The sequence below is a fragment of the Tachypleus tridentatus genome, chromosome 13 (assembly GCF_004210375.1).
Source record: "Tachypleus tridentatus isolate NWPU-2018 chromosome 13, ASM421037v1, whole genome shotgun sequence".
NCBI classification, from domain to species: Eukaryota; Metazoa; Arthropoda; class Merostomata; order Xiphosura; family Limulidae; genus Tachypleus; species Tachypleus tridentatus.
In genome coordinates this window covers 31,218,010-31,242,654 of record NC_134837.1, presented here as the reverse complement: position 1 = coordinate 31,242,654, position 24,645 = coordinate 31,218,010, and the positions used below count along the sequence as shown (strand labels likewise).

The window sequence follows — 24,645 nt, the reverse complement described above, 5'->3', positions numbered from 1 at the left end:
ATCTGTCAGTATCATATTAACTCATTTGTCAGTCACCAGTGTAGATTTGTGTTTGCAATACATATTCTGACTTCTCTTAATTTCTACAACTTTTCGAAACACTTTATTTCATGTTTTTCTTAATTACAACAAACACTAAGTGTAAAGCAGTTGTAATTTTATGAAAACCAGGTGTGAAAGTTACACTATGTTATGTAGAAAAAAAAACTGATGTTTACGTGAGTAATATTTCATAATTGAGAGTAACCTGTGAACAAAACAAGTAACTGGAAAAATAAAATTTCAAGTAGTGTTTTACAACATGAAAATTCTACAAGTGTTTACATTTAATTATTAAAACAATTACACTTTAAATAAATGATAAAACATAGATATTTACATCAACAGCACTAATATCTTTTAATTGTTTCTACAGTTTAATACAATGGTGAATACAATATTTCATAGGTCTGTAAATGAAAAGGTCATTTTCTAACCTGTTATACATCCTTGTGTATAAAATAAGTATTTACCTGTATGCATTCATCGCTGTCATCATTGGTTCATAGAATACAAACTCTGGATCTCTGTAATAGAAAAACAGTTTTAAAACAATATATTTTCTATTTTTCTATCTATATTTATTCTGATTGTGAACAGAGAAAGATATACATGAAATAAAACAAGTTTCAGTTTTCTTACCCCTTAAATGGACAAGAACTATAAAGTTCTTAAAGCTTAAATATCTACTTTTTCAACTTGTTTCGTTTCAGTGCTTTTATTTAAGTAAGCAAGCTGAAACATCGTACACAAAATCCATAGTTTGGTTTTGAATTCACACTAAGTGAATATAAAACAGTATCAGTCCAATTATGCTCACCCTCAATTCAAGAATGATTCTTGTGGATCAAAACAAAAAAATAACCTTTTTGACCTTAGGCTTGATTGTCACATTTACAATAATGAAATATTTTGACCACAGCAAGAACAACAAATAATCACAAGAAGTTAAAGAGTAAGAACAATAAAAATCACAAGTTAATAAAGTACTTGAAAACAGCGATACATTTCAGTTAAATACATCATAACATTGTAATCACAGCGATACATTTCAGTTAAATACATCATAACATTGTAATCACAGAGATACATTTCAGTTAAATACATCATAACATTGTAATCACAGCGATACATTTCAGTTAAATACATCATAACATTGTAATCACAGCGATACATTTCAGTTAAATACATCATAACATTGTAATCACAGCGATACATTTCAGTTAAATACATCATAACATTGTAATCACAGCGATACATTTCAGTTAAATACATCATAACATTGTAATCACAGCGATACATTTCAGTTAAATACATCATAACATTGTAATCACAGTGATACATTTCAGTTAAATACATCATAACATTGTAATCAAGCTGTCGTCATCCACATGTGTGTACATTACACCTCTACTCTGCTGTTAACAAAAATGGTTTAAAATGCTATTATACTAGTTCATCTGTAACAGTCCTGATAAATCATTAAAAAAATTAACATAGGCTAATCTCATGTATTTCAGTTTTTTGCTTTATTAGATGTTCAACTAGATATGCTATGATTTTATAATTTCAAGCAAATGACAACTGAATTTATAAAACAATACAGTAAACAACACCTACTCTTTCCTAAAACTGTTATTTTTACATTGTTATAAGAATTTTTCATTGAACAAACAATACTATTTATTCTGATGAAGGGTTAACCTTATCTTCTTAATTACTAACAAAAAACTATAAATATGTAGGAACCTGCTATAAAAAACTGAAAGAAAAATGAAACTGAAAAATGAATAGTGAAGAAAATCAGCATAAACAATAACTTAAATTAAGTTTTCTAGGGGGAACATGTTTGCACTAGCCAGTTTCAGTTGATAGATTGAAGAACTTGTGGATTATAGTTTAATCCAAAACATTTTGATCTGAAAACTTGCCCAGAGTCACTATCAGAAAAAAAACAACAAACCTGAACAAAGTTTCACAGTAGAAATAATTTTTAATATAAAAAAAGTAACAGATCAGGGTTACATTATATGTATATCCATGGGAAAATCTTACCTTATAACCATTTGAGATTGTTGGAAAAGTTTACTAATGTATATAGGGTTACAGGTATGAATTTGATGTATCTGAATTTTCAAAAAAGATCTGACAAAGTACTACATAAAAGGGTTTTAAGAAACATTATATTTATAGGTATGGGGGGGGGGATAAGTTAGCTAAAATAGGGTTGTCAAAAAACTTATCTCTGCATGTGTGTGGAATAGATTGGCTCACTGGATAGAAAACTGCGTGGATGGAGAAAAGCAAGAGGTTGTTATAAATGGTGTTCAATCAGACTGGATTCATGTCATAAATGGGTACCTCAGAGCTAAGCATTAAGACATTTACTCTTACTAAATTATTTAAACTTGTTCATGATATTAAAAGTTATGAGTGCCATTAGCTGTAAGAAGTATTCTACTGATTTACAAAAGGATTTTGATTAACTAACAAGTTGGACTTATAAATGACAGATAGCTTTTAATTATAATAAATATAAGGGAATGCATGTAGGATATCAGAGTTTGAATTATGAGCATAATTTTCATAGGACTAACATTAAAAATTTTATGTATGAAAAATATCTTGCTATTTTGGTTGATCATCCTTTTGAACCATCCAGATAGTGAGCTGTTGGCTAGTGGTAGAACAAATAAAACTTATGTTGTATCTACAAATACAAATCTAAAGAGGTCATGATGTCATTATAAGGGCACTGATTAAATTACATTTGGAGTACTTTGGTAAGGAACCCAAGAAAGGACATTGAATTGTTGGAAAGAGTTGAGAAAGGACAACAAGGATGAAGCTTGTGATGGAAACATTGCCATATGAGGATAACTTAAGATCTATGAAATTGTTTTATCTTGTAAAAGAAAGAGAGAGTTAGAGATGATCTAATTGAAGTGTTTAAGATAATAAAGAGAACTGATAGTGTTGATACATCATCTTTTTTCATAATTAGTTGTAAGAATGGTAAGACTAGAGGACACAATTATATAAACTTTAGCAGGGTAGAAGTCTTCTTTAGATTACTTTTCTAACAGGATGGTTGGTCTTTGGAATGGGTCGCTTTCAGATATGCTAGATACAATTAATTTAAAAATGTTTAAGATAAAGCTTGATAAATTCATGAATGAAATGTACTAGGTTAGCCTAAATGTCTCTTATTGTCCTTAAAATCATAAATGCCACACACACATATTTATTTAGCATAATCCGATGATAGTGTGGAATAGAATTACAATCAAGACATTTTAAAAGTCTTCAAAACCTTTGTAGATATATATAATTAAATGACTAATTTTTTTCTATAAACAATTTTTAAGTCTCATGCTAAATAAAGTCAAATAGCACATATTTTGTTACCATGTAGCCTTATAAAATAAATAAAAAACAAAATGAGTTTTTGTTTTATTTCAAGAATTTCAGGTTTATGAGATAGGCTTACAGTGTGTCAAAATTCAGTTCTCCATGACTGTGGCCCTGTAGTAAACTGATTAGGTTAACAAAGTTATTATATAATCAAGCACCTTATGTAAATATTTATTTGGTGCTGGGCTAGCATTACAGCAAACTTAACAAGATACCCTGTTAGAAAATCTCATAAACCATAAATTCTTAAAATATTTTATTAAAATATTTGTATGTACAATTTAATTTAATACAGTATTAATTTCAAACTTTTTTTCACAGATAAATTCATTTCTGAATATTAAAACTGAGACACAAAACATAGTAGCTATTGGGTTGAGGAATAATTCGTGAGCATTTTTTCAAGTTAAAAAAATATATTCATAAATGAAACGTTTCGCAAAATATTTCATGTCATTTGGTAGATAATTTTTTGCTCTAATAGATGGTGTGTTTGATTTTCATATGTCTTTAATTTTTGCTTTCATTTTCAGCTCATTAAATGGAATGTCAAGTGGACAAAATCGAGCATTTTCGACACCATCTGCTTTTCGCATTTAATTTCTTGCAATTTCGTTTACAACAATGCATACTATATACCTAGGTATTACATGAAATAAAGTATCATAATAAATGTTTTGGGTGTAATGTGTTCATGCATTGAAGTATTGTATAGTCTTGCATGTAATGCTTGAATGAAATTATTTAAAAACACTCACGAATTATTCCTCAACCTAATAAAAAATGTTACTGCACTTAAAGAATCTCATGACAAAATTACACATCAAAACATAAAACGGAAGAGCACCAAGTTGACTTGAAAAACAGTATCATTATACCTCTTGTCAGGATGGAAGGTTGTGGCTTTTACCTCCTTCAGATAGCGGGCCATTGCTTGTTCTAGCGTCAAAACCAAAGAACGAGAAGGCGAGCTGGCTGATAAGAGTTGGGCACTACGAGGTTGAGATGTGAGATGATCTAACCAGGCTGCTAGAAATTCTTTCTGAACTGACTAGAAAGATAGAGAAATTACACTCAATTTCTACAGAAAAAAAAAACATTCTGAAGAATCTACTGACTGAAATATGTAAAAGTTTTCAGCATTACTTTCTAGCCTGAATGGAATCAAAATGATAAACACTGATGTACAGTCTTAGGGTTTACAACAGAAGATACAATCTCAATATATAGTAAAAAGAAACAAGGAAAAATAACAAATAATGGGTATAAATGCTTGTTATAAATATAATTTTAGAAATTAAAACATTAAAACAAAGAAATGTTCATAAAATTATTTTCAAGTTGGTAGAATTAATCTTTTTGTGCCCATAGAGCATTTTAAATTAGGAATCCTACAGATTTAACTAACAGTAAACCAAGTGACAAATACACAGCCTCAAAATTTTTGTTATGAAATGTTTTTATTGAGGATATAGAAAGAGATCTCTCCACCATATCTAGAAGCATATTTGACACCAGTAAGCACTAACTCATATTAATAATGCATGTTGGCTAATAAAATTTGACACTGATAACAGTACAAACTTTATTGTTTTAATGTATACCACTGCTTTATTTTGTGGAAATATTTATTCATGAACTTATCCACAAAAACATATAAAAAGGAAATAACATGGGTTTATTGAATACTAACCAAAGTACCTGGCTTTCCCCAGGTTATTAGACTGATATTTTACTGGTGAATTATGTCTGTGTATTCTGAACCTATCTTAGATAGGAGATAGAGCCAAAATTCTTTTAAAGATTTTGTTTTCCCAGAAACCTATAGATGTCATCAATTTTATCCTTCCTGTAAGTTATGAATTGTTTATTTACAGCTTAATACTTTATCATTGCACTGAAAATTTCACATTACATTTTATACCACATATTTCTATCACAGTGTTTTGCAATTTTTTTCATGTTTGCAGTGCCTGAGGAAAGAGAGTGTTGGTTGTTTTCCCATTTAGTGTCAAAAGGTTTTTGCTATCACCAACCCTGGAGAAACCAACATAAAGTTTGCCACAAAAAAAAGTTTAGGCTTTGTAGGTTGAGACCAACAACTTTGACTGATTACCCCTTCACTCTGTTGATGTTCATGGAAAAACTGTGTTGAACTCTGAACTGAAACCACTTGAATTGAGGTGGCAAATGAGATAGCAAATTATTTTACCATTTTGTTTTTTTACAACAAAATTTGGCATAAAACTTCCATATATTGAGAATTAAAAATAAAATGATACTTTTCTCTACACCTTCAGGAAGTAAAATTATGAGGCTTAATTGGTATAGAGCAAAAAAATTTGCAAAAACATTTTTGAGCCACATCTAAAAAACAGTATGCATATAAAGTTTGGATCTCTAGGTTCTTTCATTTTGGAACTATGGTGGTCTCACATACACACACAGACTTTTATAGAAGCTATATTTTATTTGATGTAATTTCACATTCTTCAATTAGAAAACTTATTATTAATATAAACCAACAGTTAAGAACACAAGGTGCCAAAAACTCATTGTGTCTATTATTATGAGCAAACATGAAATAATTGAAAATCAATCCATCATATATCTAACACTACAAATGTTTGATAAATTCTATCAGAAATTACAACAAGAAACTTTAAAAATAGTAAAATTGTGATAATAATCTTAGCATTTAAAAGAATTCTAAACTATTAAAATTTTGGATCTGAACACCTTACTCAATACATGGATTAAATGGCCAGATCAAAAACCTCAAGGTTCAGATTTAGCTATCATTAATTTAGAGAAGGTAGCATAAGAAAGGGCATCAGTAAAAAGCACTAGTCATCTAAACAACTACTCTTGACCAAAATATGTAAAAGTGGATGTCACGGTCACATTGCCCACAGCTGAAAGTGCACAGGATGTTTTGTTTTACACTACAGTTCAGACCTTGGATAATAAGATCCATAGTGCAGAACTATACTGCACTATTAATCAGTATACTACTCTGGTATATTAAAATTCATAGTAATTCCTCACTGTACATATAATTCAATATCAAAGTTTGCTGCAAACCAAACTAATATTTTGTGTTCAGTCCAATAATGTATGCAATCACTCAAAACAAAATATTTAATACTGTGTTAAACTTCCAGTTTTGTCTAAACTTATTCATCATATTTTATAATACATGTTTATCTGAGTTATGAAAACTACTGCAGAGATATTCTTGTTTTGTAAACAAGTATCCTGTTTCAACTGCAAATCCAGAATATAATAACCATTATCAACATCATACACAAATATTTAACTGAAAGTTGCATCATAAACATGTACACATTTGAGTGAAATAGCCTTAACAGATACAAATCAATGATATTATAAAATTATAGCTACATTAAATTGTATGTGTGAAAGTTTATCTTTATTAACTTATTAATAAGGTTTGGTTTGTTTTTGGATTTCGTGCAAAGCTACACGAGGGCTATATGCACCAGCTGTCCCAAATTTATCAGTGTAAGACTAGAGGAAAGGCAGCTAGTCATCACCATCCACCATCAACTCTTGGGCTACTCTTTTACCAATGAATAGTGGGAATGACCATCATATTATAACACCTCCACAACTGAAAGGGTGAGCATGTTTAATGTGACAGAGATTTGAACTGGCAACCCTCAGATTAATAGTTGAGTGCCTTAACCACCTGGCCATGCCAGGCCACAATTAATAAGGCATATTATTTTAAAAATATGTTGAACAGATTGACTTCCAATAACCTGCATTTCAAAATATTCCAACATCATCTGTTTCTGATGAAATTTTAAAAAATAGCAACTGTGTCCTTTTTTCTTTTAGAAAATAATTAATCAAAGCTTATTTAGCTTATTGCATTAATCTGCAAAACAATTTCTTTAATAATACTTCAATTTAATTGCTATGAACTTTTCATTATACTTGTAATAAACTTCTCAAAAAAAGTAAATGTTTTATAAAGAGGTAAACTTACCATTCCCTCAGTAATGATTTCTGCTTGTTGTTCTTCTGACGTCAAATTATAAATATAATGAGCGAGTGCTTCACCTATAACTCTAACGTTTCTAGCAAGTTTTTCAAGGTCCACTTTTTCTCTGTAATAATGAAGAAATAATCAAAAAGACACAACAACTATTAGTCTTGTTTTTAAGAACACGTACTTAGAAAAGCAAAAAAAAAAAACAACATATAATAGGCATCACTACAAACATGTAAATATTCATCTTATATATCCCAGTAAATTTATTTATATGCACAAGCAATCCACAAAAGAAACCTGGGGAACAAGTAAAATTGTGGGAAAAATACTTTACTTTAAAAAAAAAGTTAAAGTTAATATTTCACAAAAAAATTTATTTAAAAACAACGGTCTAAATTAAAGATCAGTATCAAAGACACAAGTTCTTTTATACGTAACTAATCATTTCAGCCCAGCACGGCCAGGTGGTTAAGGCACTCAACTCATAATCTGAGGATCATGGGTTCGAATGCCTGTCACACAAAACCTGCTCATCCTTTCAGCAGTGGCGACATTATAATGTGATTATCAATCCCACTCTTCGTTGCTGAAAAGAGTAGCCCATAAGTTGGTGGTAGGTGGTGATGACTAGCTGCCTTCTCTCTAATCTCACACTGCTAAATTAGAGATGGCTAGCACAGATAGCCCTCATATAGCTTTGTGCAAAATTCAAAACAAAACAAAACAAACTAATCATTTCTTAATTTATTGAAATAATTTTTACAGGGTTCATAATTAGAAATGCCAATAAAATTTACTCTAAAATCTAGTTAACCACAATTGATCTTAAGTCATTATATTTTCATAACTAAGCCACTGTGGAGTTTATATTTTTATGTACAATAATAACTTCCAATCAGAGTAAGCTATGTACTAAGAAAAAAACTAAAAAAATTAATAAAAAATCAACCTGGTCATCACACTACAGTTAAATAATTATACTTTTCTTATGTTCAACTTAAAAAGATTTGAATGCACTGTTTCATTACTGTTAATGATATTTTCAGCCATGATAATTCTGTAGAGTTTTCCACAATATTTTCAAACTTGTACCCTTTTTTCTTGGGTCCAAACAACTTAAACTTCCCAAATATTTTCATGTATCCAAAACACAAATAAATTTAGTACATTTCTTCCTAGGAGATTAAAGTTTACTTTAGGTATATAAAGCTCTTGCCAATAGCAACATCTAAACAAACCTCTGCTGCTCATCAACAGTTACATTCAGAGTAAGTTAAAGCTAAAAATTGGTCATTAATTCCCAAGATAAATGTGAATTATTTTCTCAAATTTAAAAGGAAAACAGTTTTATATTGCAAAGGTGCTTTGTTTTATTTCAAACAAAATATCATTAAATGCTAGAGATGTGCCTCAGATACTTGTATATTTAAAGAAATCACAAACACAATAAACCAATTTAGTTGTTAGCAATGATAATGGCACTATTTGATCTTCCTTCATTTTTAATGACAAATATTATTCACTGATGGAAAATGCTACTAGATATAAAAAATATATTTAGGCACTATAACAAACTACACAAATATCTCATAGTTTTATTGAATGGTAGGCTAGTGAACATAAGTTCAACATTCCAGTTAGCCAGAGCATGATTTTCAAACATTTCTAATGTTATAATTATACTTGTCATAAGACATTAGTGTTAGGCCTGTTAAAATTTTAAGCATAACATTCCTCATTTAGTCCATTATAGATTTTCCTGAATTGATGTTTCCTTAAAATATTGGAAGATTTTTGTAACAACATGTAAAATCTCTTTAGAGATTGTTTTATAACAACCTGTTGAAAATTCTGATCTTACGAGACAGCTACAAACACTCACCTCCGATCCATGATTGAGCTTCGACCAAGGACCTTAGGAGATCTAAAATGAGAGAGTGTGAATGCTTGTAAACGGCGAATGCTGAATCTTTCATGTTCCCAAGATAATAGTTCTTCAGCCAAATTGATCTTCTTGTGAACCATACTAATATTCAGTTCTGGGTAAAGCATTTTTCCAACACGCTGTAGTTCCTGAAAATGTATGTACATATTTCCAAAGGAAATTAATTATACAGGGTGTTAGAAAAGTCACTGTGCACTTATATATTTATTAACAGACATGTTTCAATATAGAATACAGGAGGTAAATTTGAATGACAATTATAAACAATGTTGAAAGTGACCCCCGTTGGCATCAATACAGGCCTGGATCCTTCTTATTTTGTTTCTAAACACAGCTATCAGTTGCTGGCTTGAAATAGACTGAATAAAATATGATTACAAAACTGCACAGTGACTTTCCAAATACCCTGTGTGTGTGTGTGTGTGTGTGTGTGTGTGTGTGTGTTTAACACGAACAATATACCGAACAAGATTCTCAGATCCACAATTTGATGCATTAATAACTAGGCCATGGCCAACAGATTTCAAAACAATAAGTATAACTTCAACAAACTTCATAACTATGTTTCACAGCTCTAAGAAGCAAAAGATGCTCATGTGATGTATAAAAGTGCCAAAAAGCAAGTGTGGTAACTTCAATCACTGACAGTTTTGGATTTAAACTGATATCATATATAACTGATATCAGAAAATATCACAATATTTTTCAAAATATTTCACAAAAGAAAATACTATTATTCCCAACCTTTCCATTGTAAGTTTAGAATCCAAAATTGTGATACTTCCTAGTCAAAACATCTTACAGTGATACTGTAAACTGAAACAACTAGCAAATATAAAGGGAAAGCACTTTTCCTGAAATCTGTGGATGATAGAGATATTGCATTTTTCATACAGCATGGCATATGCATTTAAAATGCAAAATAATGTATATACTCTAATAGCCACTATTTAACATGCATGTTTTACTATTTATATATTAAGGATATCCTTGAACCTGACTGATTTTAATATTGGTAAGTTAAGTCTAATGTACACAAGAATTAAAGATTACTAATGTAAAAAAATACATTTTTACAAATGAAAATGAACGAAAATAGTTCACCAAGCAGAAAGTCTCAATTCAATATTAAAGATTTTAAAACCAACATGATAATGTGGCATTTAAGTTATGCAGTTCCAAAACAGCCAAGTAAACAAATTAGTGCATTTAAACATACATTTCACAAAGATATTCAAGAATCACGACTGAAAAATCAAATTGTTTCTTACAAATAATACAAAATAAATAACAAATCCCTTGTAAAAAAAAAAAAAATTTGGTTTTGTAGTGCTTTATGGTTCATACTGTAAAATATAAGAAGCAGAAATAGCAACTGTTTGTTTGATAACTACACATATATTAAAGCCCCACACAAACAATAAATTTTTGTTTAATATATTGCATGTTAAGACACAAATTGTGATCTGTTTTCATCAAAACATTATTTGATGTAAGCTATATCATTTAATTACTGTACAACCCACCAAAAATAATAGGGCAAGTACTACCACCCCACCACACAACATACCCCAATCTCGCATTTCATAACTGAAATAAATTTTGTGAAATCAAGCTTAATGAGCAAAATGCAGTGAAAACAGTTAAACAAGTTCATCAAAATTAGTCATTCATAAAGCAAATTCATTCATAGAATTATTGATAAAAATCAGTAACATCAATAAGTTCTAATATACATGAAAGCCAGTGTGTTTAAATAACACTACATTCCAACAATGTTTGTTTTTTTTACATATATGTCATGTTTATTGTTTAGCAACAAAAGTATAAACTAATACTGTAGTTAGTCTATGTACTGAAAGTATAAAATGGAATGCACAGGTGACAAATATGGAAAAAATATTTGTTGACTGCTTAATTTAGAGGCCCTGTTGATTAAAAGAGTTGTATTTTTTATTTAAAATGTTGGGGACATAACAGAAAATATCTAAATTCACAGATGATATAACTTAAAATTGAATCAATATTTTTACTTCCATAATACACTGAATGGACTTGGCTCTAGCTTAGGTGATCTCACACGACACCATTACCTAAGAATTATTATACCAACACTCACTACACTTCTGGTTTCTAGTACCCCTGTCAGTAAAATCTTTATAGGTAGACATTAATCCAACTATTCTATCTAGATAAATGCATTTTGGTTTTATGACTCCGTCTACTTCAAGAAATCAAGAATGATATGATTCACACTGGTTTTTAAATAGGCTATATTTCAAAAACAAAATTTTAAAAATTTGTAAATTTGAAATTTCATATAAAGCCAAACAAATTTTGTTTAAAGTGTTGAACTGCTATGGTATCTTTGATAAATCCTAAAATGTAAAGTTATTAAATAAAAATGTAATATTTTGAGTAAGCTATATTAAAATGATTTTGTAGCTTCAGTCCATGTTACAGTCCATGTCAACATATCTGGTCATGATCTGTGTCATGACCATGCCAACTAACAATAGCCCTACATGATAGTTTTCACTGTTAAAAAGGTGCCATCATAAGGTTTCATGTCAAAAGAACATCATTCTTCTGTACCTGCTTGCCATCTAGTGTGTATGATGCCAAACACTATTTGTTTCAAAAATCCAATTTTGCAGATATAAAACAGCTGCTGTATCAGGCATCTTGACTGACATGCCTTCCTATGTAACAGCATGAATACCCACTTTATACTCCAGCTGCTTGAGGTACAGAACAAGAGGTATGAGAAGATGTCTTCTAGTGAATTCACTCTAGCCTCATTTCCAGATAGAGATCCTTGTTGATTATGTTAGATGATACTGCTTAGGATAAATGTAAAGCTTTTATAACTCAGCTTTTCATTTATGGATCTTCACCTATTACAAAATGATGCACTTTGCTTACCACAGCTGGGGCATGACTTAATAGTCAGTGATGTTGAGAAAACCCAGTTGCAGAGAAATACATATGTAAAATCGGCTCGTTTGGGTTGAGAATATATTTTACGTAGAGGAGCAAACAACTTTTTGACCTTCTTTGGTCATCGTCAGGTTCACAAAGAAAGAAAGAGGTAACTGACCAGAAGCTGACCACATGTTTGGAAGGGGTTGTGTAACTTAGTGTTGGAATGTAGAGAGCAGCGTTAGATGTTTGAATATATAATTTTATATTTATTTTATTATATGCAATATAGATATAAAGGTGTTCCTTTGTATTGGTTTATTTTAGGTTTAAGTTGTTGTATAAGAAAGGCTTCTTTAATTTTGCATTTGTTTATGTTTGTTTCTTTCTTTAGTATTTGAGTGTTTTCTACGGTTATGTTGTGTTTATTTGACTTGCAGCGTTCGAAAACGTGTGAAGGTGACTTTTTATGTTCTTTGAATCTGGTTTCCATTTTCTACTTGTTTCTCAATATAAAAGTCGTGGCAGTTATCACATTGTATTTTATAAATAATGTTGGTTTGGTGTTTGTCAGTGTAGTTTTTACATAGTACAGACCTGTTTTGTGCCTGGTTTTTGAATAAATTTGGTATTAACTGGAATGTCATATTTTGTTACTAATTTTTGCCAAATGTTGGTTATTTGTTTGTTGATATCGGGAATATATGGTATGCAGCAGTACATGGTTTCGTGATTTTTTGATTCGTGAGATATATTTACTTTTGTTGGTTGATTTTGCTTTCTGTCTTGGTGTGTGCATATAATGTTTTCTACTGTTTGTGGAGGAAACTTATTGATGTTGATGAAATATTGTTTTATTTTGTCTAATTCATTGTTAATTTTATCTGGTGAACACAGTTTTATGGCTGTGTTTATTTGGTTTCTTAGTATGTTGAGTTTTTGTTTTGTTTCATGTGCTGAGTCCCAAGGAATGTATAGTCCAGTATGGGTGATTTTTTGGTGGATTTCTGTTTTAAATTGTGTGTAGGTTCTTGTAATTTTGAGGTTAAGAAATGATATTTGATTGCTTTCTTCCTGTTCACATGTGAAGTTAACGTTGGGATGTATAGAGTTAATGTTATTGGAAAATTAAGTGTGTGTTCTGTAGATCTGAATCCCACAACCGCGTCATCTACATATCTGTACCAGTATAGTGGTGGATGTAATGCTATGTTGATTGCTTGTGCTTCAACTTGTGTCATGAAAATATTGGCTAGAACTGGTGATACTGGGTTCCCCATGCTTAAGCCATTTGTTTGTATATAGTTGTGGTTGTTGAACATGAAGTTTGTCTTCATTGCGGTGAATTCTATGAGAGTTGCTAATTGGTTGTTGGGAATGTCTATAGATGGGTTAGGGTCTCGGATATAGAGTTCTAAGGCTATCTTGCAGGCTTCACTGGTTGGAACTTCTGTAAAGAGGGATATAACATCGAAACTAGCCATTAAGGCTTTATGATTAAGTTGATTTAGATTAGACTTGAAATTAAAAGAGTCTTTGATGAATGAGCTGGCTGATGTTACATATTTAGAGAATGCCCATGCTATGTATTTACCAAGATTGTAATTAAACGATTCATATATGGACATTATTGGTCGTAATGGACAATCTGGTTTATGAGGTTTGGGGATGCCGTATATTTGCGGTGAGCGTGAGTCGGTTTTACGTAGGTAGGAATAAAGTGTTTGTGAAATTGTGTTGGCTTTTTTCATTTTTAGCAGTAATTTATTGAGTTGCGTCTCATGTGCCTTTGTTGGATTTGTGTGTATTGGTTTAAATTTGTTCGTGTCTGATAAGATGTTATTCATTTTTTGGATGTATTCATTCGTGTTCATTATGACTATAGCGTTACCTTTATCTGCTTTTAGAATTTTTATGTTTTTGTCTTGTTTTAGGTTTTTAATGGAATTAATGTCTCTTTTTGTAAGATTATGTTTTAGCTTTCTGTTTTGTGAAATTATATTGATGGTTTTGTGAGAAAATTCTTTGAAAAAATCGTTTAAGATCTTGTTTTTAGGTGTTTCTGGAAAATATAAATTTTTAACTTTACCTGGGAAGTTTGGCTGTTGAATGTCAGTAAAATTGTCTAAGTTGTCTTCTTTCTGTTGGCTGTTTTCTTGTTTTTGTTTTCTGTAGAAAGTATCACAAGTCTCCTGGCTGGATCTTCTGAACATGTTTTGATTTCCATGGTTGGAATGTACCAAGATGCTATTGCAAAGTTGAGTCCTTTGTTAAGTAGATGTATCTCGTCTGTGTTTAATTGTCAGTCGGATCTGTTAATTATGAGGTTAGTCAACGGGTTGTCGTGATGTCTTTTCTGTTGCTTGCATCTTAGTTTTTCTAGTTTTTTGATGTGGCAGATCTTTTTGTCTCTGTCATTCTTAGTATTGATTTGGTTTATGTTTCGTTGTATAAGTCCGTAAATCTCTGGTTTAATGCAGCATGCCAGTTGATGGTCTAGGTTCATTTTTTTGTTTTTGTAAGTCATGTAGTTATTTGTATTTTGTGTTCAACATGGCTTTAAGTAGTTTTTTCTGTAAATTTTGGATAATCTTTGTGTATTTATTAAAATTTTTTGAAAGTTTTACCTTTAGGGTTAGTTGTTCCTTTCTACATTGTTGAATGAAATAGATATCATTTCTTCTGTTAATGATTCTTTGGTTTAAATTTCTTAGTTTCTTAACAATCGTATGAACGTGTACTGTTAATAGTGGTGTAAGGTGTGCTAGTTCAGACATAATGGTAACAGGTAAGTACAAATACACTAAGAAAAACACAAAGACTTACACTTCTCATACAATCGCCATGATGAAATAATAATCAGTGATGTCGAGAAAACCCACTTGTAGAGAAATATATATGTAAAATCAGCTCGTTTGGGTTGAGAAAATATTTTACGTAGAAGAGCAAACAACATTTCGACCCTCTTCGGTCATTATCAGGTTCACAAAGAAAGAAAGGGGTAACTGACCGGAAGCTGACCACATGTTGGAAGAGGAAATTCCTGATATAACAACCCAGCTACTACCCTTCACATCTGATCAAACTCAGTTGTAGAAAATCCAATAGTTTCCATATTGAATGTAGAGAATACAATTTCTGACGTGACAACTGTATCATAATCCTCCAAAGCTGACCAAACACAGTCCAAGTCGATCAATCAATACCTTGAGTGCAAATGCATAAATAACTCTCTCTCCGAACTTCTGTGAAGTAACGTGTCTTCTTAGGGCTTATGTACCGTTTTCACATCTCTATTCTTCCAGAGAAAATGCTTTAAAGATCTCAGAGATGTTAGGTAAAAATACGCAGCACCATGCAAAGTAACCTTTTGTTTGTTTTTACCGAAGAAGGTCGAAACGTTGTTCGTTCTTCTACGCAAGATATTTTCCCAACCTGAACGAGCCGATTTTACATATATATATGGGGTATGACTTGTCAAAGGTCTCTTTCTGAATGGTCCTGGTACTCCAATTTGATCCATGTCCCTTTGTTATCCAATGTCATTAAATACAAGGAATTTACCATATTGAAAATTCTAAATTCCTAACCTGTGCTCACCTTTATAATCTGAATATAAAGATAATTTGCAATGCAGAGTGCTATTGTGTACCAATCCCAAAAGTGATTAGTTTTTTTATGTCAACAAGCTACTTACGAAGTACCTCCAACAGTGTGTTGTTTCAAGAGTAAATAAAAATCAAAATTAAGAGTAACGAATATATTTATTTTTACTTTTGAAGTTCATATGTCATGCAATATTTTAGCCTAAAGGAAGCATAATTCTTTCCATGATTCATGGCATGCATGCATGCATTTCATTCATGGTGCAAGGTGCAACAATAAGCATCCCTTATGTGATGTCATTTTGGTGTCTACTGACTGACTGACTGATAGCCAACACACTGCTTTCTAGTGGTGGAAGTGATTAAAAAGAATCATCACTCAAGGCAACTTTTAGTTTCCCTTTCAAGAAAATGACAATGTGAATATATAGTTCAGATACAAACTGGTTTACCCCAAATTTAAAATGGGTTGTGTTTATTGTATGACTTGCTGATTTTGATATTCAAATTTTTTTTACAATAATGAACTCAACCATTTACTAAAAAGCAATTACTAAGTTATTCTGAGTCAAGTTACTTCCAATTAAAAATCTTGCATTTTTATTGATTTAGAAAAAATTTTAAATGTTTTTTTTTAAACTTAATATTTTCCTAAATTGAATATGTATTTCCAATAATACTCAGCTAACAATATAGCTAGTTACTGATCTCCAGGTATGATTTAGTTCCTATATCAAAGGTGCAATAGAATGAGTATCATTAGTATAGGTCAGCCCCAACCAGATAGTCTAGTCAAGGTCCCACAACTTGGGGTTGAAACAAAGGGGCTGTGGTATCGAAATATCCTATGTTAGTGGCTACAGCTAGTGAACTGCAATATTATGTATACAGACACACACATTTTTGGTTGAATCCCAACCTGTAGCCATAGAGTGATGCATTTCACACCAACAAAATTAGAATGAGAAAGCAAGAAAAACTTAAGTGGGTAAAGTGTCTCCTCTACCTGAAGAAATCCAAAAGGCTCAAAATGACAGGATCATGTATGTCATACTCGACCAAAGAAACAGAAATCCTCTGGTCTGTAAACATGAACACACCTGTGCTCAATCAAGGACCCAGGATGGGACCACTTCATGAACAATATACAAAATCAACATTGAGCATTGAGAACAGTCATACACACCACAACCAGATAGCTTAGCATCAAATCTGAATAAAATTACAAGTAGGCTCCCAGGGAGGTTCATGCAACTCAAACAGACATCTGAAAAAACATCTAGGGACCCAAGAAGGATGGACCTCAACTTCATCCTCTTCTCTAAGAGTGGAGGTTGGTTTGGTTTGAATTTCAAGCAAAGCTACACCAGGGCTATCTGCACTACCCATCCATAATTTAGCAGTGTAAGGCTAAAGGGAAGAAAACTAGTCATCACCACCAACTGCCAACTTTTGGGCTACTCTTTTACCAATGAATAGTTGGATTAACCATCACATTATAATGCTCCCACGGTTTAAAGGGCAAGCATGTTTTTGAGTAATGGAGATTCAAACCCTCTGAGTACGAGTCAAATGCCTTAACCACCTAGCCATGCCGGAACAACATTCAAACACTTTAGAGGAAAAGCTTCTGTCTGCCACCCCAGTGACTGGAAACTAAGGATGGTAAGGAATCCCAAGCTACATAAGTAGAGACTAAAGGGTAAAACACTTTGGGGAGTCCTGAGAAACAATGCTCTGGAAACTGTGCAATATGTGAACTATTTTCCCTACAATTTTAAAAGCAAATTGTACACCATTTTTTCAACCTGAGGAGCAGCAAAGAGGAGAAGAATCCCCTTTTCCCTATTGCCTTACTCGTAATAGTCCATGAGTAGCAGTACATAACATTAAGGTAATACCATTCAGTAAGCACCTAGATGGTTTTATGGAATGCCCCATTTAGAGACAGCCTATTGCAGCCTGAAGTAATTATAGCAAAAGTGGTTGTTATTGTGGAATTAAAAAGAGAAAGCACACCTGCTTGGTCAACTTTTGCCACAGAGTAGATCCAGTGAGAAATAAAAGGGACCCTGAAAAATAAAATGCATGATTGAAGAAAATATTCACCTCTGGTTAAAATCTAACAGATGGGTCAAAATAACTAAACCCTCAGAAGAAGAAACAGCGAGATCGTATAAGTAATGAGATAAGAAAATATTAGGAGTATTCCACATACAAGCCAACACAATGTCTTCCAGAGAGCCATTCAACTGGGCAGCTAAAAACAAAAATATGATGAAGCTGGTTAGATTTGACATGTAAAAGATTCTTCTCCTGTAACAATAATCCATCATACATCATGTGAATCAATCTGCAAAGCCACCTCATTAAGATAACAAGAGATGAGTCAATTTTAAATAATTTGAAATGAGCCACATAACACTTGAGGGCCCTGATAGGTCATAACAAACAAATGTGATTGGAATAGTCATAGAGGTGAGAAATGGCTGGCAAACAGATTGGTGAGAATTTTTTCCCTTCCCTAGCTGCTGGTGTCTTGTGAAGGAAATACCTAGAGATAAAGCAGGACAAATGTAGAACGAAGGCCAATGTACATGGATTGCAACTAACTCCAACTGACAAAGCTCACAAACCAATAACAACAAAAATAAAATTTAAGAGAAAGGTGAAACAAAGAACATGAGCCTTAAGACTTAACTAAAGGGAAGATGAAACAACACATGTAAAACAACTGTAAAATTCCAATTCAGTAATTGAAAAGGTCAAAAGCCAAAGAATACAAAACAGTTTGATTAGATCTGATAGTATTGTGGATTTAAATACCTTCCAATATTTAGAATACTGAATACTGGAGGAAAGAAACCTCCCATAACTCCCTCAAGGCAGAAGACAGTCAATGAACATTTTCTAACACTGTGTCTCTACCCAATAAATCCCAACAAACCAAAGAAAGAAATGATGAAGAGAATTTTACTGAGATAAATGTCAGCAAAATCCCCAACCTGTCCTCAAGTTGATGAGATGAATGTTGATAGGCTTCAGCAAAAGTTGGGTCAAAGAAAAATAACTTATGATAGTCATGAGAGAAAGGGAAATCCATGAAATCTGTGATCTATTTAATGGGATCACAGGTTCAAATCTAGACCAACCACAGATCCAATAGAGGGTCCATTCAGTGAGTATCTAATTATACCTCCTCCTGGCAATGATAAGCCAAACCATGCTGTTCTGATAAATGTGTGGGACAAGGCATACCTATCCCATCATATAACAAAGTGACAAATCTACCAGCATGAACAGTAATATCGAGAAGAGGAAAATGAAGTAGTCACTTGCCATCCTTCCTGACACCAAGGAAGGAGTAGAGTCATATGCAACTGGAGACTACCAACACATCACAAACCCAACTAATCAACTGAAGAAAAAGAAATTTGAGGTGGTGGATCAAAAATATCCTCTTCATTTTAAGTTGAAAGCCCTGCCAGATGAAATGTTCATTGAGAAATTGCTTCTTGTATTAATGTTACTCCCATCTTATAACTAACTACCAAGAATAAAATTCTGACATTTAGTTACTCTGTTTTTACATGAAAAGTTATCTGTAAAACCAAACTGTTTCACAAAAATTATAAAACAAAATATTGGTAGCATGAAAAGTGTACAAAAACATTAAACATGTAGAATACACCTCTTTGGAAACATCTAATTGATCTGAAATACATGGAAAAAATAGTATAACAACTTAATTTGGCCATCTATCTAACATCTTTAAAACACATTTGATAACCACTGTTATGATTTCTAAGCTTATGAAAAATATTTTGCAATCATGGTTTAGTACAAGGAATTAGGGCAAGTGTTGCAAGGTATTATTGATATTATGCCCAAAATGTTGTTTTTGGTGAGGATATCTAAATGATGATTAAATGTGTTCTTATCATTATGTTTCAGTTTCCTTGTGTATTGAACTATGTACTGCTGACCACTATATATTTTGTGTGTTTGTATCCTGCACTTTCCACATGTACACCTCTCTCACAGTTTTATATAATTAGTTTCTCTATTTATAACTTATTTCCAGATAGCTTACTTTGATCAAAGGCATTAATAACTGCACTTACAGTTGCCACTAAATAACCAGTCTTTCAAAGGACTGACAAAGATTATGAATATAAAGAAACATTACATTTAATTCTAATAAAAGTCAAAACATCAATAACATTTTGTTCATTATAGAGGATAACCCTGAAACAGTAATCTAAAATTAGAGAATAAAGCTAACTCTAGAAACATACTTGGAAGAAAATAGCTCCAGGACTATCCTCCTTTGGTGGTTTAGAAACATGGAGATTCAGTTCATCTTGAGAACCAAGAGATTCCAAACACAGTGTGTATAAAGCATCAGGCAAAAGACTTCCCTCTAGGTCAGATACAAAATTTAGTGAACTAAAGACATATTTGAATTTTAAGAAACTAATTTAATATCCTGCATGCAGTCAGTCAAATCACATAAGGTTGAAAAATAAACCTAAAGAGTCATATACTTAACAGATTAAAATTCATTGTAACTAAATAACATCACATATTATGGGCTATATCCACTTTCCAGATTTTCTTTTTACATAGAATCCCACTAAACATAAACATTTTAAACCTGAGCATAACTTCATGTAATGAGTTTGTACAAGATTTGTTTATATAAACATAAACCCTATTGCAACAGGCCATGGATCAAAGGCCATATCATTGTGTTCCTTAACTTGTATTCAAAAGTTAAATCAATTACTATTTTATGAATTTATGTCAGTGAGCTTGGAATAAAATTGTGGATTATAAATCAAATTTTAGTATTACACATTAGTTAATATTTAATTTAAAAGTAAATATTAAAAGAACACACCTAAATATTGATTTCTGGGAGTCACATGATACAATGAATGGAGAACTGCTTCAAATTAGATGTTTGTAATGTCAAAATACTGGTCTATAGTTTCATACAAATTAAAATTCAAATTACCAATACTGGCAAGCTAGAATATAAACTAAGAACTTGATATCTTTTCATTTTGCCGAGATACAGCTGAATCAAAAAAGGTATCCCCATTTACCTCTTTCCATTTTTGGAAACAATCTCTTCTATACACTTACTTCAGTATATGACATGTGAATAACCAATCAGCAGCTTAGAATGTCATCTTAATGGTTTTCTCAGCTATTTTAATGTGTTAAAAGCTGTTTCATTATTTCAAACTAAAATTTTGAGGAAGTAGGTTGTGTTTAGTCTGTTCAAGATTTCATTTTTTAAGACCTAAATACAGCTTAGTAAATTAGCTTGGTAAATTAAAGTAAAATTCTGTGGTATAAATATAGGAATTCAAGATTTTATTGTTATTGAACTGCATGTATAAAACTTAAACAAAATATTTCATTTCATATCTTTCACATCCAAAATTTTAAAAGGCTTAGCAACCTATTTCAAGCAGCAACCAAGTACAAAGGCTGTAGCTTGAAGAAAGAGTTGTTTGACTTACTTCTTTATTTACTGTTCTATACTTTCAGAAAAATAAGTTTAATAATTTATTTCTAAACAGTAACAAGGTATTATATCTGAAATGTGGTTATTTTAAAGAATATTAGTCCACTAAAACACAGCCAAGATTGGGTCACTTTGTAAAGTCTAAAGATCAGTTTCATATTATTGGATACAGTAAGATGACTGCAGATGCACTAGATCAATACAAGTGGTATCAGTCAGGCAAAACTGGAAAGATCAGTATAATAAAATATATATATATTTTAAATCATGAGACTTATAGCTATTAAGACTAAAATAAGCACAATTTACATTTATTACCTAATTTTTATATGGGTTACAAGGTCAGTCACATTGACAGACTCCACAGTCAAGATATAGAAAATAACACAATATAAAGTCTTACTGAAAACAAACATTTGAAATGTATTTAGGAGGTTTTAAAGATTCCACAAATAATGTTTGAGATTTATAAGATTAAGAATAATTTGTAATTGTAGCATGAAAATCACTTTGCACTCAGACTAGTACATGTATTGCAAGTTGTAGTATAGATACTTAACATGTGCAAATGTGTATCGAACTTGTGTATATTATACTAAACTCATCATGAAAGGGGTAAAACCATCACCAACTTATTTTTAAATGCTATTACATAATGAAACAAATACTGATATGCCTACTTTAATGGATAGAATATTACTATAAAGAATAATTCACATGAAAAAAGGTATATTCTAATTATACACTTCAAAAGCACAATTCATACAGCCTTCAGTACACTACCTTTAACATTAAAAATAAAAAAGAATGCTTTACACACACACAGTGTTAATAATATATTAGATACAGATTTCCATACTACTGCTAGCACTGGAAAGTTTTCTTATTAACCCTTTTGTGATGGGCTCAGTGTAAAATACACAAGTTTGTGTACACATTTGCACATTAGTATTTATAATAGTATTTCTAACATAAATTTTAATGCTCTGTGTACCTTCACAAAATCTGATAGACTTTTAAGAATGATTCCAAGTCTTTTGTATACAAAGTCATATTTTTTAAGGAAGTATTTTTACTAAAGATTTGTTTGTGGTAATAACATGTCTGTTTTGTTTTTAATCAAGGTACAAAGTGACTTACATTTAATGATTAAAAAACTATTCTTCATCCCCACAATCTCAAAATTATTTTTGTAATCTTTAAAACCTCCTAAATACATTTGTTTTCAGTATGACTTCATATTGTGTTATTTTCTTTATTGTAACTGTATGTGATTTGTCATAACCACCATGACAAATTAGAAAATAAATATAAATTATGTTTTCTTATGTTCCAGAATGACTACAAATTATAACATGAAAACACAAAAACTTAGTCTAAATAGCTTAAATATCAAAGTATTATACTGACCTTCCAGTCATGCCTGGCTAACAATACAGAAGTTACAATGATGCAATGTATGTTACTATATCCAATTAATACTGACCTTCAGTCATTATAAAGTAACCTGTCATGACTGTAATTTTGTGGACTAGTATTTTGTGAAATAGTCACATTTCAGTTATAACACATTATATATGTATATACATTACTATTTACAAATAAGTTATTAAAATATAGAGTAGTAAATGAAGTAAAGCATACAATTATCCGTCCTTGATGTGACCTATGCACTCAGTTGCTGCTTCTTGTAGCTTGCTACACCTCAAGAGACTTTGCATGTAATGTGAAACAAAAGAACTTATTTAAAACTTTTATACATACATTAGAATAATTAAAAAGTCATAAATTACAATCTCAATATCATAGAATTTAATTGCAATTTCTCAATTTTAGTAACTAAGCTGTATTTAAATGCAAGAAGTATGGAATTTGAAGCAGCCCAAAATCTCGTTTCAAAAGAATGAAACAACATCCTATCGTATGAAAATGTCTGAGAAAGCCACAAGTGTGACATTCAGAGTTTTCAGTTGGTTATTCACGTCATATACACAATTACATGTATATAAGGGATCATTTCTAAAAATGGAAAGTGGTGAACAGGCCAACTGTATTTGATTCAGAATTCAGTACATGAGTAACATCTCAGCAAACAGAAAATATATTAATACTCTCATTGAAAAATTAATTTATCCTTGAAAGTCTTGGTCTAAAATTTTAAAATGTACGCTGATCAACTGGAGCATTTGAGTTACCAAAACTAGCATAGGAATCATGAAATTTAAATTTCAAAAATATTGTGACTATACATATTTTATAACATCAATTGTTAGATGTTCCTCTGTCTAGTTGTTATTGCAATGAATTGTTGGGAACTTATGAACTATTTTATTTAAAGCTCTTAATATATTTTCTTCCCCTACTGTGTGGTGGCAAAGTAAATAATGGACAGACTGACAAATGAGCATCATTGCTTTGGCTTAAATATTTCTTAAAATAAAAGACAACAATAGATGTTGGTTAAGGTTACCACATGATCTGGTTAAATAAAACTTAAAAGTAAAACCATTTGGCCCATTTCTTGTAGTGCAAATCATTTGACTAACTCTTTCACACATAAGTGCATCTGTTATACAATTTATTTTAATGCACTTCTCAAACAAACCAGCTGATGAAAATGTTTGAAAGTTCAAATCTACTTTTACAGATTATGTAGCTTCTCCAAATATCATATATTTATATGCAATAACTGCATGAATTAGAAGCTTTGAAAATTCACAAAAACATTTAATTGTTCTGTGTTTAAGATACAATTAAAAATGCTTACATCTGTTTAGATTTTAAAGAAATAACTAAATCTTATGCTCTACTGAATTATATTAAAACTTTCCTATAAAAAATTTGATTTAATAAAATTATAAATTCTATCTTTGCTTTTATTCAAAAAATAACACAGTTTCATTGTGTTTAAGGTCACTGGCATATAATAAAAATAACTATTACTAGACCAAAAATGCAACCCAACATCATTTTCTTCAAATTTTTAATTAAAAAATTCTATTTAATACATGTAGTAAGTGTTAAAGCAATTTTAAGTTGATTTAGATATTTTTGTTACACTTCTTTTTGGTGATTTTCTTTGTCCTTTCAAACAGCTATGTAGGCCAATAAAACCTAATGAACATACAGCCTAACACAGTGGTTTTGCTAGTGAAACAGA

At 31.2% G+C, this 24,645-nt stretch overlaps 1 protein-coding gene across 4 annotated transcripts in view; it reads right to left on the bottom strand.

The window, feature by feature from the left end:
• The window catches only part of LOC143236419 (BOS complex subunit ncln), a 49,233-nt gene that overhangs the window by 10,941 nt on the left and 13,647 nt on the right, over positions 1–24,645 (bottom strand). For 3 of the 4 annotated variants that reach the window (XR_013019552.1, XM_076474682.1, XM_076474681.1), the window contains exons 8-12: positions 20,245–20,369; positions 9,357–9,547; positions 7,469–7,589; positions 4,332–4,504; positions 513–566 (exon numbers count right to left, since the gene is read on the bottom strand). Coding sequence is in view for 3 of the 4 variants with exons in the window: in XM_076474682.1 (XP_076330797.1) it covers positions 513–566; positions 4,332–4,504; positions 7,469–7,589; positions 9,357–9,547; positions 20,245–20,369 (664 nt within the window). In the remaining variant the exon portion in view is untranslated. Of the gene's footprint in view, positions 1–512; positions 567–631; positions 1,980–4,331; positions 4,505–7,468; positions 7,590–9,356; positions 9,548–20,244; positions 20,370–24,645 lie in introns of those variants that run through there. The other variant, XM_076474683.1, reaches the window with a different exon arrangement.